At 41.2% G+C, this 14,274-nt stretch overlaps 1 protein-coding gene across 3 annotated transcripts in view; it reads right to left on the bottom strand.

Annotated features, from left to right (window-relative positions):
• The window catches only part of ube2o (ubiquitin-conjugating enzyme E2O), a 36,987-nt gene that overhangs the window by 5,478 nt on the left and 17,235 nt on the right, over positions 1 to 14,274 (bottom strand). For 2 of the 3 annotated variants that reach the window (XM_024289684.2, XM_024289682.2), the window contains exons 3-18: positions 13,179 to 13,289; positions 12,898 to 12,995; positions 12,753 to 12,816; positions 11,716 to 11,859; positions 11,502 to 11,611; positions 9,895 to 10,045; positions 9,047 to 9,104; positions 7,294 to 7,444; positions 4,869 to 5,024; positions 4,552 to 4,706; positions 4,272 to 4,384; positions 4,071 to 4,199; positions 1,255 to 1,344; positions 884 to 1,196; positions 455 to 814; positions 210 to 386 (exon numbers count right to left, since the gene is read on the bottom strand). In XM_024289684.2, coding sequence (XP_024145452.1) covers positions 210 to 386; positions 455 to 814; positions 884 to 1,196; positions 1,255 to 1,344; positions 4,071 to 4,199; positions 4,272 to 4,384; positions 4,552 to 4,706; positions 4,869 to 5,024; positions 7,294 to 7,444; positions 9,047 to 9,104; positions 9,895 to 10,045; positions 11,502 to 11,611; positions 11,716 to 11,859; positions 12,753 to 12,816; positions 12,898 to 12,995; positions 13,179 to 13,289 — 2,380 coding nt within the window. The remainder of the gene's footprint in view (positions 1 to 209; positions 387 to 454; positions 815 to 883; positions 1,197 to 1,254; positions 1,345 to 4,070; positions 4,200 to 4,271; positions 4,385 to 4,551; positions 4,707 to 4,868; positions 5,025 to 7,293; positions 7,445 to 9,046; positions 9,105 to 9,894; positions 10,046 to 11,501; positions 11,612 to 11,715; positions 11,860 to 12,752; positions 12,817 to 12,897; positions 12,996 to 13,178; positions 13,290 to 14,274) is intronic. The other variant, XM_024289683.2, reaches the window with a different exon arrangement.

Raw genomic sequence — 14,274 nt, 5'->3', positions numbered from 1 at the left:
GTTTATGCTTATTTTAGACAGAGTTTTATTCCATTGATCTCACAGCTGCAGGCAGGACGTTCGCCTGAACACGACACAGCTCTACTTTTATTGTATCTGGACCTCAGGTTTGTTTTATCTAGACCTGAGGTCTGCAACCTGCAGCTCCAGAGCCACATAAAACGGATCTTTTCTCTAGTTCTGGTAGAACCCGTCAGTCAGCTGCTCACCCGGCGCCCACTCCAGCACAGAGAACACCTCCCCCTTGGCGCTGGTGAAGGTGACGCCCGGCTTCCCTCCGCTCTGCTGGCACAGCACCGGCGTGTCGCTCAGGAACTCGCTGGGCCACTCCTGGCCTCCGCCCGGCGTCTGCGGCTCCTGCTGCGGCTTTTCCTCGCCGCCTCTTTCTGCCTGAAAACCAACACCAGTGAGCGGACCGAAGCCGAGCGACGGCGCCGAGATGCAGGGACGACACCTGCCTCGGCGCCGCCGACGGCCTCCACCACGGCTTCCATCTTCTCCTCCTCCACGATGGCCACGTTGTCCAGCGTCTTCCTCAGGTTCTCCTGCAGCTTCTTGATGTCGTCCAGAAAGCGCTTCTCCTTGGTGGGCTTCTCCGGGGCTGCTGGCGCCACAGAACTCGGGACGTGAGCCGCGGTGGCCGGTTCGGCCGAGGTCGGGGAGGTCGGCGAGCCGCCGGTCCACAGCTGCTCCACCGTCATGTTCTTCAGGCTCTCCAGGATCTTCAGAGCCTCCTTCAGCTCTCTGAAGCCTCGAGAGGAGCCGTCTTTGCCGGGCTTCTCCGCTCCGTTGACGGCTCCTCCTGGAGTGGTTCCTAAACGTTCAGAAGAAACGACTCAGTCCCGTCCAGCAGAACCCGAACGTCTCCGTCACCGCGTCTCACCTCCTCCTGAGGCGGGACTGGCTCCAGACCCGTCCTCCTCTGCAGGAGCTCCTTTACTGGGGCTGGTGACGCTGGCTCTGCTCTCCGCTGGGGGGATGATGAAGGAGGCGGAGCCGGTCGGGGTGGGGGTGGGGGTGGCCGTGTCGGCCGTGTCCGTGTTGTTGACGTAGCCGTCGTCCTCGGTGGTCAGACCGTTGTCCGTCTCCCAGCTGTCGCTCTCGTCCTCCCACTCCTCCGTGGAGAGGACGCTGCTGGTCTCCTCCACCGAGTCGTAGTCCGTCTCCTCGATCTCCGACTCCACGTTGTACAGATGCTGCGCGGGAAGAGCGTCAGGCGAGCTCCTGCTTCCAAAACGCTCCTTCAACACCTACCTGCGGCAGCACGATGGTCTTGGAGTTGTCCGCCCACACCACCTCCACTTTGCTGCTCACGTCCACCCTGGACACCTGTCCCACCGACGTCTGGGGAGGGAGGAGACGCAGCAACAGTCAAAGTAGACTTCCTCTTTCAGCACCTTTCATCTCCAAGCCACAGAAATCTGGAAACTGCATTTATGCAGATGACACTCTGGTTTACCTGATTCAGGTCAGGGAAGGCGGAGTTAGTTTGGAGGTCGCCGACATCTACTAGGGCTGTGGATCGTCGCTTAGGAATCGAACCACAATTTAGGGCTGCCTCATAGTCGACAACTCGTTTAATAGTCAACTAACCGTTACTTTATATTATATGGAGTCAGAGTGTAACAAAGTTAAACAAAGTTCTGAGCGTTCAGCACCAAGAAAATGCAATTTTTTATATTTGTGTCTAGGGCTGCCACGATTAGTCGACTAATCGACGACTAATCGACTATTAAAATAGTCGACAACTAATTTAATAGTCGATTAGTCGTTACTTTGTACTATATGGAGTCAGAGTATAGTAAAGCTGAAAGTTATAATGGTGTTATGCTAGCTTATTGGACTATTTTGGCATTTATTAAGGTTTTTTAGGCTATTTTGGGTTTTTTTTATTTCAGACATGCTAGCTGTCTTTGCTATCTTAGTCTTTTTTTGTTTACGTTTTTTAGGCTGTTTTGGAATTTAGCTAATATTTCAGCTGCATGCTAGCTGTTTTAGCTAACCTAGGCTTTAATTAGGCTAATTTGGCCTTTAAACTAATATTTTAGTTGGCTATCAGCATCTTCAGCTATCATCACTAGCATCTTTTGCGGTCAAATTCAGCTTACATTTCATCTATGATGATGCTAGTGTGAATATATATATAGTTTTTAGTTATTTTAAAGCGAATGATGGTTAAGATGTGTGTTTTACATCCACTATGTGCATGACCCGATTAGTCGACTAATCGGAAAAAATAATCGGTGATTAGTCGACTATTAAAATAATCGTTTGTGGCAGCCCTATTTGTGTCAGTGAGAACAAAACTTATCCTTTGTGGAAAAATACATCCTTACTTCAGATGCCGACCTCATTTGATTTACTGTATTTTCTGGAGTTTAAGTCGCACTTTTAGGAGAAAAGTGTGACGTTTCAAATTCGCCATGCCCAGCATAGCTAAAAATAAAAATAAATACAAGAACGCTAATCTTTGATCTGTGTGAGAATAAAATATCAAAGTTTAAAGGGTAACCAAACACCCCGACTCCACCCACAGCCGAAATGTGAAAATCCAGTCAGAGGGGCGGGGCTAGGGAACGGGACTGTCTAACCAATCACAAAATTCAACTGTAATACCTCATTTCAACCTGTAGGAGGAGCACAATGACTGTTTTTGATTAAATTTTCATGAATTAAATAATTTTATTTTAATTTATCAAAAATTTGGCAATGACCGACAGACAGCACTTTTAAAGCCCTATTTATAGACGTCAGACAAAAAAAGTTGATTTACTGTTTGGTTACCCTTTAAGAGGAAAACAATCTTTTCCATATTTATTTTGTATAACACTTCCTCTACCGCTGTCAGTAGCAAATACTTAGAATACAGCGCCCCCTAGCGGCAGTTAGAGGAAACAACTGCTAAAAGACAACCAGTGTTTACTTGGAAAATAACAAATATGAGAACGGTTATGTCCAAATAAATAAAATAAAATAATAATAATAATAATAATAATAACAAATAAGCTGCCCCTGAGTACAAGTCACATTTATGGCTAAACCATGAAAAAAACTGCGACTTATACTCCAGAAAAAACTGTAGTCGTGTACTGAACGGAAAGAAAAGCTCTCACTAGTTTTATTTTGAAAACCAGAAGATTCACCACACGAAGGTTTGTTTACTTCCAGTGATGATAGTACCGCTCTGTTTGTTTTAGTTCATAAAATTAAAATCCAACATTATTCTGTATTTCAGAGCAATAATTACATATTTCCCAATGTTTTATCTACACTCTACTATTTTAATAAAAAACTCAAATCAGCGGTTTTGGACATCACGAATATCCGTACTCGGATTTTCGGGAACAGATGGGGAGTATCTGAGCGCTCGGGTACGTGTTACAGCCCTAATATCGATCAACAGAAATGATTCACCAGAGATTCTGATTTTTTTTCAATTCTTCAATTCAATTTGGAGTTTACACACATTTGTTTAGAACTGCATTAATAATCTACTATACGTTTTGAATATATTTAAAATAATCTGATACAGTTCACATACTGTATTATGTACTAGTGAAATTATAATGAGATTGTTAATATCATACAGTGTTTCACAGAGAATTTTCCTGTTTCTCCTGGAGGACGTTTCAGTTTGACCACTAGGTGGCGATTGCGCTACAGCATTACAGCTTATACCAGAAAAAGAAGAAAGTATGAGTGAAAAACGATATTTTAGACCACAAATGGTTACTTTGAAAAATATTTCCTTTAAAGAGTTTTGGAAAATTCATATAAAGATGTTCATTTAGTCAGAATGTATGTTTAGGTGGACCGAGCGTTAGCATTAGCCGTCCTATGGGAAATTCTATTAAACGTTAGCATCAAGCTACCAGACTTTCAATTCATATTTTTATGAATCAGTTATTGATCTGTTGAGCTCAAATCAATTAAAATCGATTGATCAGATTCATATTTATGCTAAAACTCGATACAAAATTCAAACCACTTCCTGAATCAGTCACATGGACATCCTCCTGTTAGGCTCCTCCCCTAAATGAAGAGAGCGTCGACTCCTTCTATTACTTCACCTCATTTTCACAGTCGTTCTGTCTGTTCTCAGAGTTCCATATCCGGATCACGATGTCCGTCGTGCGAAAGTGGAAGTCCGGGTGATCTGCGATGTCGTACACGCTGACGTCCTCCTCCACGCCCAGCACCTGCGGGTCAACAAAACAGACGTCTCTGCACCGACGCCTCGTCCCGTTCAGCCGCTCGGCCTCCACACTGACCTCCACATCATCGCCGGTGGAGCTGAGCTTGATCCACTTCACCACGCACGTCCTGCCGCGGTGATCGCCTGACTGGATCACGCCGTACACGCCGGGGTCCTGCAGGGCCTGAGCTGGAGAGCAGACGGGACGTTGAACAGGAAGTCAGAATAAAAAGACACGTTTGGGGTTTCTATCATGTTTCTGGTTAAATTTGTCACATTAGTGAATATAAAGAAATGAAAATAAAAACAAAAAATTAACAGAACATCAGAAACAGTCAAATGGGAGAAGTCCTCACGCCGTTTGTCCACCACGAAGTCTCCGGGGCAGAACTCGTGGCTGTCCAGGTGCTGGATGGGGATCAGGTCGTTGGATCGGATCCCCTTCTCCACCCGCCCGTCCTTCCACATCACATCAGCCGTGGTCTTTGTGGACACCACCTCCACCGCCACCCTGAGGATCACCGAGATCATCCCAGAGGACTCGATCAGCAAAACTTGGATCAAAAATCAGGTCTTTGGTTTTAAACTCGATCTCAAATCTTCCAGACTAAATAGAAACAAATGAAAAAAGTTGTTTTTAAAGAGAGAAGATAATCGTCATGTCTCCACCCACCGATCTCCGGGCTTAAACTCCCGAGAGAACTTGGTCCTCTTCTTCTTGTGTTTCCTCTTCAGGTTGCGGATGGACAGCGGGATGCTCTTCTTGCGGTTGGTACCCAGACCGCCGCTTTGGGAGGAGGCGGTGGAGCTCGCCGATGACGTCAGCGAGCTGCAGGAAAACAGAAAATATATTTATGAAAATGAGAAGCTTCAGGAGATTGAGAGAAACATTCATGAATAAATGCTGACAGTTTGGTTTAACCAACAGTCAGAGCAACAATAAAGTTGATTCTGGTCAAAACTACCATCAGATTTATGTTTAACGTCATATAGATATTCATGAATGTTTGATGCAACTGATTCTATTATTATTATCTTATAAGTTTAAACTCCAGCAGATCAAACTCCATCTCATCATGCGAAGCAGTGGATCAGAGCCGAGATCATCTCGGATTTTCTGATCCGCTTTGTTTAATGAGAGCCGAGGCTGTGGGGTCAAATCTGGATCAGCTTAAAGAGAACCAAACAAACGGATTGAAAACTTGAAAAATAGACTTTGTACATTCTCTGTAGACCTTTTTTAATTTGAAAACAAGACACTGAAAATTTAAAAAAAAGAAAAGAAAAAAAAATGTTTTGAAAATTAGAAAAAAGAAAGTCGGAAAACTTCAAATGAATCCTGAAAAAAAAATGTTTCAAAGATTTGAGGGGAAAAATGAAAATTAATAATTAAAATAATAATAATAATAAAAAAATAAACTTTTTTATTAATTTGAAAAAATATTAAAAACTTGAATATAAAAACTATGAATGTAAAAATTACCAATAGAAATATAATGTATCCATTAGTTAAAGCTGCCAATTTGAATTTTCAACTTTTTTTTTTTGCTTTTCTGAATTTACTTTCAGCCTCAGTTTACAGTTTCAGTTCTGATTTCCAAGTTAATTTTTACATTTATAGTTTTTTTTTTATTCAAGTCAAGTTTTCGGTAAATTTTTTGAAAATTTTCAAGATTTAATTAAAGTTTTCTCGTAATAACGAGATAATAAAGAACGAAGAATGATGCGTCTCCTTCTTCATTTCAGAGACAGAGACTTCACTTGATTGAAAAGACTCCACAAACGTTTTTAGTGGATCTATGCTCTTTAAACGTCTCAATTCAGGCTCAGCCCCTCCCTTAATTTTAATTCTCTTAATTTCCCCCAAACCCCGAACAAACATCGACGGATTAACAGAGAGCTGCAGAGTGTGTCTGCACGGTGCGTTCACTGAGATCCGGACATCAGCAGCAAAACAAAGCAGTTTATCAGAGAAAACGTTGAATATCACCAATGATCCACATAATGACTATATAGTGTCGACATTCTTCCTAAAAAACTGCTTTGTTTCCCTGAGGATTGTATAAAAATGACAACATCATAGTATCGGATTGAGTTGGGCCGAGTGGCTGTTTGGGTCTGCTAATGTCGGGAGTTCATTGAACGCATCATGGGCAGATTCTCGTCTGCGCTGTGATCTGTCAATCAACCTGTTTGGAGGTTTGGGGGAAATAAAGGGAGAAGGGCTGGAGGATGAGACGGAATGAGGGCGTTTGAGGAGCGGAGACGCACTAATACAATAATAAAATAGACTAAAAACAACGTTTGGGGAGAGTTCTTCTGCCGGTTTTCTTTTTAACCACAAAATAAATAGACTTAAAACAGACAAAGTCTCTGGAAAAGAAGTGCGGGACGCTTCCTTCATTATTGATTATCTCTTTATCACGAGAAACCAAACTTTGTTTTCTTGAGAAAATTAAGTTTGTTTTCTAATTATGACGAGTTATTATCTTGTTTTCTCAAGAAAACGCTAAAAAAAAAAAAGAAAAAGTAGGGCAGGCCGTTTTCGGCATCTGTAGACTCCATACGAGTCTTTTTTTATTTTTTTAGAATAAAGTTTAGAATAAAGGAGGACAAACTATCTCAAGAATCGTTTTCATTCAACAGCAATAAATATGTTAAACATTTACAAAAAAAGTTAAAATTCAGAACTGCTCAAATTGAACAATGTTGGATGTTTTTAGAAACTTCAACTGCAATTTTTTTTATCATTATTTTAGTTACTCTTGTTTTAATCGTTTGAAAACTTTTATGCAACTTCTTGACAAACCTTTTAGCAGTTTTACATTTATTATAATTTTTCTGTCTTTAAATGAAGAATTGATGCTTTTTTATTTGTGAGTTGCAATTTTTTTTAAATTAACGATGAATTGACTTGAGAACTCTTTAGAATTTCTTTGTACACATGGCGATGACGAAGTATTCATTCATCAGCCCTTCTTTGAAGGATCGACTCATCTCCAGATGGATCAAGCGATCCATCCTTTTCTCACTTGATCCTAAACCCTGATCCAAACCCGGGATAACCCAAGCGCACGTCAAAGTGGGCGTGGCCAGACCTGGTGTCGTCCGTGTCCTCCGCAGCCTCGTCGTCGGCGTCCTGCTCCGCGTGTTCGCTCGCCGCATCGTTGGTGTTTTGAGAGTCCAGCTGGTTCACCGGCCCGTTGTTGTTCGGGTGTGGCGTTTCTGTCGCCTCGGATTTGTGCTCGCCTGGTGGGAAAAATAAATAAATAAATAAATCCACTTCAACAAACAATAAAAATACACTTCAGGTTCAGAGAGCAGCAGGACGACATCCAGACGGAGGACACGAGAGTAAACAGAAACCAAAGGATCCAGCACAGCAGTTTGACTGTAAATAATCTGATTTCTGCTGTTTTGGGTTCAAGTTTCTAAAATAAAAACACAAATCGTGTTTTTTACCACGGAGATAAAAACAGGAGAAACGATCCGTCCAGTTCAGACATTTAGATCATTTCACAGCCAACAGACGGCTCGGTTCAGTCGGGACGTCATGAAGCATAAATGCTGCTTCTCTGATAATAAGTCCTCAAACTGCTAATCTAAAGGCTGCAGATCCTGATTTATGCTTTCATGTCGAAGAGCAGAAGGACGTTGGATTAATGACAAACTACAGCCTCAACACTTCATGTTTTCTGTGTTTCATTTCAGTATTCATCTCCCTCGTGGAGGTTTGGACTCCAGCATTTGGTTTTGAAAACACAAATGATTCACTTTGAAGAGTTATCAAATATCCAAAACCTTACAGTGTTTCTCCAGATTAATTTATTGAATTCATTTCTGCCAAACTAAAGAAATTCAGTCATTTTTACTGGCATGTAATTTCATACTTAGAAACCGAATGACAGAAAATCTGGAGTTGTGTGAAACTGTTGAAATAAAGCACAAATACATCCAAAAGATCACGTTTAACTCTCACATCAGAGTCAAATATGCAACTTTTCTGTTCATTTGTGTTTGTTTTTTTAAAAAAAATAGTAAATCGAGCAGAAGTTACAAGAAATAGCATAATTTTTTATCACTTTGAGGAGTTTAGCAGCAAAACTCAACAGCGTATGAACATGGATGCACCTGGAAAGATTAAATATATCTGACAGAAGCAGAAGTGCAGAAATAAACGGGAGAAAATCGATCTTCTCAATGCAGCCACAAAAATCAGACTTTTCAGCAGAAACATCAATAATTCTTCCTCTGTTTGCTACTTTTGAAAAATCCTGATTTATTGTCTTAAAAGTTAAGTATTTTAAGATTTATTTACTTTTAAATAAATGTTAAAAAATCCAAACATTAGAAAAATAAATGCTTCCAGACTGACGGGAAGCGTCCACTGGAAGAAGAAAGTACCCGACGATTCTATTAGAACTGAGAGAATCCACAACACTCTTGTTCTCGAGTTCCTCCACTGACTACGTTGCCTTTAAAAAGTTCTGCTGTGGGTTTATAAACTTCGGGCTTCACAAACCAGCAGGTCTCTGAGATCTGCAGGAAGCAATCAGCTGGCAGAACCGAGTCAGAACCAAACATTTCAGCTCCTGCGGTGCAGAAAGATGGAGGCAGTTTGGATCCAACATGCAGATTCATCAAGTCCTGACCTAGAACGTTGCATCTGTGCGACTGCTGCACGCGTTTATTTCTCCTCCGACTTTTTAAAGCTTTCTGTGAAGCTCATTGAGTCTCAGAAACGACGGTTTATAATCGGATTCATTTCCTCAAAAACCTGCGATGGAAACCTTCCTGCATGACCTAGAAAACACGGCGAGAGACGACGTGTCGGGGTTGTTCCCACCACACCTTGTGACTCCGTGTTCTCGGTCTTCTTTCCAGAATCCTTCTTGAAGATCCGCTTCAGCTGAAACAGAAACAAACATCAGAGGAGAGTTCCTTCTGCACAGAATGAACCTTTAGAGTGAAACAGAACAACCGGACTGAGCTCGACCCGCTCAGAAAATCCCGCTCCACCACAGCTCTCGAGCTGCTGAGCAAACCAGATCAACTTTAAGAGAAGCTTCATTAACAGTTTTCAGCTCTCTGAGCGAGAACCGACATTACAGATGTGTAGTGGGGTTGTTTCTATGGCAACGCTGCATCGGGGCTTATGCAACCCTGCAGATCCCTGTGGGCAAAATCAGGAAACTTTTGGAAAAATATAAATATAAACTTTTTTTTACATATTAGGAACTAAAAAGCAGAAAATAAAGTGACGCTGTTTCATCGACACATTCAGGGATTCTTCTTTATCGCGGTAAAACTATTAAAAAGTGTCCAAATGTATTAAAACTGAACTTTTAAAAGTTCTTAAAAGTAAATAAAAACGGTTTAATTTGAGATAACTCCATAAAGTTGCAGAGAACATCAAAGATGACGAATAAACGCTTCGAACATCATGACAACAAACCCCGATGGAACAAACCAGAAATCTTTGGACTCCAGACAAGATTTCATTGATTCTAAAACGAGAACAGAAAGAGTTCACATCTTTGTCAAACTAAAGGGCTGAACAGGAATAAGAAACTGCATCCAAACGTCCATCTGATGGACCTTAAGTTTAGACGACGGCGTCATTCAGCTACTCATTTTGGGCGTTTTTAACTGAAGGTTTGGCTCTGGTTTTAAATAAGATTCTGTGGATCCACGCAGACCTTTCGGGCCATGGGGTCCTCGGGCAGGACAGAGGCCCCCTCAGGTCCTTCACAGGTGATGCGGGTGGCATCTCCTTTGGCGGGGAAGACGTAGAGCGCCCTCTCCCCCAGCTGCCTCTGGGTGTGGTCGTAGTAGCCCAGCCGCCTCACCCTGCATGCAGGCAGAGAAAGACCTTTTCTTAGAAGCGTGTCACACATTGATAGAGATGATGTTTCCTGCATTTGTTATTCGTCGATGTGCACAGACGTCTGTATAGATCAGGTTTACAACCTGCAGCTCTGGAGCCACATGTGGCTATTTGGTTAAAATAAAATGATTTAAACATTTTAATAAGTAACTTTAAAAAAAAGTAAATCAACTTTCACTTCATTCAACTCATTCACCATCAGTTAAATGATCTCTCAACGAGGATCCTAACAACAGTATCTGTAATTCTCCATCAATCCTTCGTAGTTCATCGACGTCATACGGACACATTTGGGATTAAACTTCATTTATTACAGAAAGTCATTTTATTGTCAATAACCAGTTAAAGCTAATTTTAATTAAAGCAGATTTTAGATTTTTTAACAAAGTTCAAGGATTTAAAGCGCTTTTATTATATCACTTCATTAGCTCTGATATCGTTTTTGTTGGTTTTATTTATGAATTTGTGGATGAAATGCAGCAGAAACAGAAAAACAATTTTTTTTTTTTAATTAATGAATTTACACTTCCTACTACATTTGCTGCATCAACATGATCCAATTGTGTAGCACATGTCAAAGTCAAGTTAAGTTGATTTATTCTGGAATATTCCTGCCTTTTTATTATTCATAACTGTTAAAAAGTTATGGTTTTAAAGTTCTAAAAATTAGCGTTCCATTAGCTTTTTGGACTATTTTGGCATTTACTAAGATTTTTTTAGGCTGTTTTGGAGTTTAGTTATTATTTCAGTAACATACTAGCTATTTTGGCTAATTTAGGTTTTTTTCAGTTTTTTAAGGCTATTTTAAGTTTGGCTATTTTTTTAGCTACATGCTAGCTTTTTTGGTTCAGCTTTTTTTTTAACTAATATTTTAGCTGGCTATCAGCTTCAGTGTTTTTAGCTATCAATTTCTGCATCTTCAGCAGCCAAATTCAGATTACAGCATTCACACTAAAATTTTGCAGGTAATGCTGTATATCTCATTTATAATTATTTTAAAAAGTTATGGCTTTAAAAATGTAGTTTTAGAGTGTTGAATAAATGTTTATCCAGTTCGGACCGTGACCTAAAGTGTGTTTTGGATTTGGATCCCCTGTTGTGATTGAGTTTGACACTCCTGGTGCGGGATGTCTTTTATTTTGAAAGGAAGTCACGCAAAGCTCAGTATAAAGTACCAAAACTATTTCATATTTTAAAAAAGGTATTTTCTCTTCATGATTATATTATTTATGCCAAAAACACAATCATGTCGTATCAAAAACATAAATCAGCATCTTGTTTTCCTTAAGGGTGAGTGAAGACTTCTGGTTCTGGTTGGTGAGAAATCGACCCGAATGCCTTTAAGTGTTAAAGGTCGCCGACCCTGATCTAATATGTATAGGCTACAGTCTATAGAGAGGGGGGAGGAGCTTCACTGACCTCCACAGATGCTCCTGAGGGATGGTGGAGGGTGGAGGATAAACGCTGTCGGAGCCTTTGGGGGAGAAGCTCTTTGTGATCCAAGTCACTTTCAGCTCCACCACCTTCACCTGAAGAAGCAGCAGATTCATGAGTAACTTCACTCTCACAGAAATACAAGAAAACCTTAACATGTCCTTCTGTGACCAGACGATCCTCCCGGGGGAGTTCTCACCTCTTCTACAACAACCCTGAACTTGCACTTCCTGCTGAGGACCGGTTTGACTCCGGACAGCCACTGGACGTTAGAGAAGACTTTGGCGGGGCCGATCAGGACCTGACCCGGGTAGAAGCCGTACGCCTCGTCGAAGAACAGACCCTGAAAAACGGACAAAAACATTAAGATGGGCCAAGAAAGACAGAACACTATGTGTAAAAAACACTCTATAGCACGTGTCAAAGTCAAGGCCCGGGGGCCGGATCCGGCCCTTCTATCCGGCCCTTCAGATCATTTTATTTTATTGCTATCAATGACTCGATGTTATCTTGCGCTTATTTCTAACTTGTATAATTTTGACAATATATTTTTATGGAGAGTAAAATATTGAAAAAATAATATTCCTGTCGTTTTATATTTCATTAAAAAAATTGGCGTTCTACGAGCTATTTGGACTATTTCAGCATTTGATACGATTATTTTTAAGCTGTTTTGAAGTTAGGCTAATATTTACACGCTAATTGTTTTGGCTAATGTAAGCCTTTTTCAGCCATTTAGGACATTCTGAAGTCTAGCTATTTTTTTCAGCTACATGTTAGCCGTTTTGGCTAACCTAAGTTTTTTAATTAAGTTTTTAAGGCTAATTTGGCATTTAGCTAATATTTCAGCAGGTTCAGAATATTCACTTGTTAGTGTCAATGATTTCAGGTATCAGCACTAGCATCTTCAGCAGCCAAATTCAGCTTACAGCATTCACACTACCATCACAGGTAATGCTATATCTAGTTCAAAATTATGTTAAAATATTACGTTTTTAAACTTTTAAAAATGTCGTTTTAGAGTGTTCATAAATGTTTATCCTGTTCGGCCCGCGAGCTAAGGTGTGTTTTGGGTTTTGGACCCCTGCTCTACAGGTTCTGGTTCACAACATAAAGGATGAGAACCTAAAACCGTGGAGCATCACTCCCAAACGGATTCCAAGGTGGATCACATCCTCTGACATTTCTTTTTTTCTCTCTCTTCCTGAAAAATGACGGACGAGCGAGAGGACGTACCGAGTCACTGACATGTGGACACACGTCGTAAAGCTTGGCGCCGTCCTCCACACTCATGGAGCACCTAGAGGGACGGAGAGGCGAAGGATTCGGCGTAAGAGAGCGATCTGACGCGGTCTGACAGGAATCGCCTCACACGTCCTACCTGGCTCCGTTGGAAAGCTTGAGGATGATGTGATTGGTCAGGTCGTAGACTTTCCCCAACCAGAAGTCGAAGGCAATGTAGTCGCCGTACATGAAGGACTGGAAACAGGAAATCCATCAACTTTACAGACTTATCCACACATGCTTGAGCCGTGTACCATAGTAGAAGAAAAACACTAACACCATTTACTGTTCAGTAGAGGTTACATCATCCTGGTTTTGTTATTAAAGAAGTTTGGATCATATCCTCCATCTGTTTAGAGTTAAATCCCTCCGACTCACCCAGATGTGCTGCAGGTCTTTGCTGTTGACGGGGTACAGGATGCAGCTCGTCCCCACCAGTTTGACCGCACACTCGATGTCGATGTTGGTCACGATGCCGCACTGGTTGTCCTGCGGTGCAACACAAACGCACAACGTCAACACGGCAAATGTATGACCCAAGTGGAAAAATGTAATACTAAAACACGACAGAAGAGAATTTCCTTCACAGAATGACAAAGAATTAAAACCCAAAAAGTTCAAAAGCTCCAAGAAACAACTTTTTCTGAATGTTCCTCCGAGTAGAACAATTAGGAACCTGGAGAAAAGGTCAACTAAACATTTATTTAAACCTAAAGCGGACAAATGGATGGAAGGAATTTTACTTCAAATATATAGGATGGATGAACAGATGGATGAGCGGATAAATGAATGGAGGGATAAAAGGCTGGACGGATGGATGGACGGAATTTTATTTTAAACATATTGAATGGATAAACGGATGAATGAATGAACGGATGGATGAACAGAAGAACAGACGGATGAACAGATGGATGAGCGGATAAATGAACGAACGGATGGATGGACAGAATTTTATTTCAAACATATTGGATGGATGAACGGAAGGATGGTTGAACAAACAGATGGATGAATGGATAAAGGGATGGATGGATGGATGAACGGACAGATGGAGGAACAGGTGGAAAACGGATGGATGGATGAATGAATGGATAGATGGATGAACGGACAGGTGGATGAACGGATGGATGAATGAACAGGTGGATAAACAGATGGATGGATGAATAAACGGACAGATGAATGAATGGATGAACAAACATATGAATGGATGAACGGATGGATGAATGGATGGATGGATGGATGAACGAACGGATGGATGGATGAACGGATGGATGAATGGATGGATGGATGAACGAACATATGAATGGATGGATGAACGAACGGATGGATGAACGGATGGATGAATGGATGGATGAACGAACGGATGGATGAACGGATGGATGAATGGATGGATGGATGGATGAACGAACATATGAATGGATGGATGAACGAACGGATGGATGAACGGATGGATAAATGGATGGATGGATGGATGGAT

This window comes from Oryzias melastigma, linkage group LG1 (genome assembly GCF_002922805.2).
Source record: "Oryzias melastigma strain HK-1 linkage group LG1, ASM292280v2, whole genome shotgun sequence".
Classification (NCBI taxonomy): domain Eukaryota; kingdom Metazoa; phylum Chordata; class Actinopteri; order Beloniformes; family Adrianichthyidae; genus Oryzias; species Oryzias melastigma.
Note: the sequence above shows the minus strand (reverse complement) of the source record. Positions and strands in the feature narration are given on the sequence as shown.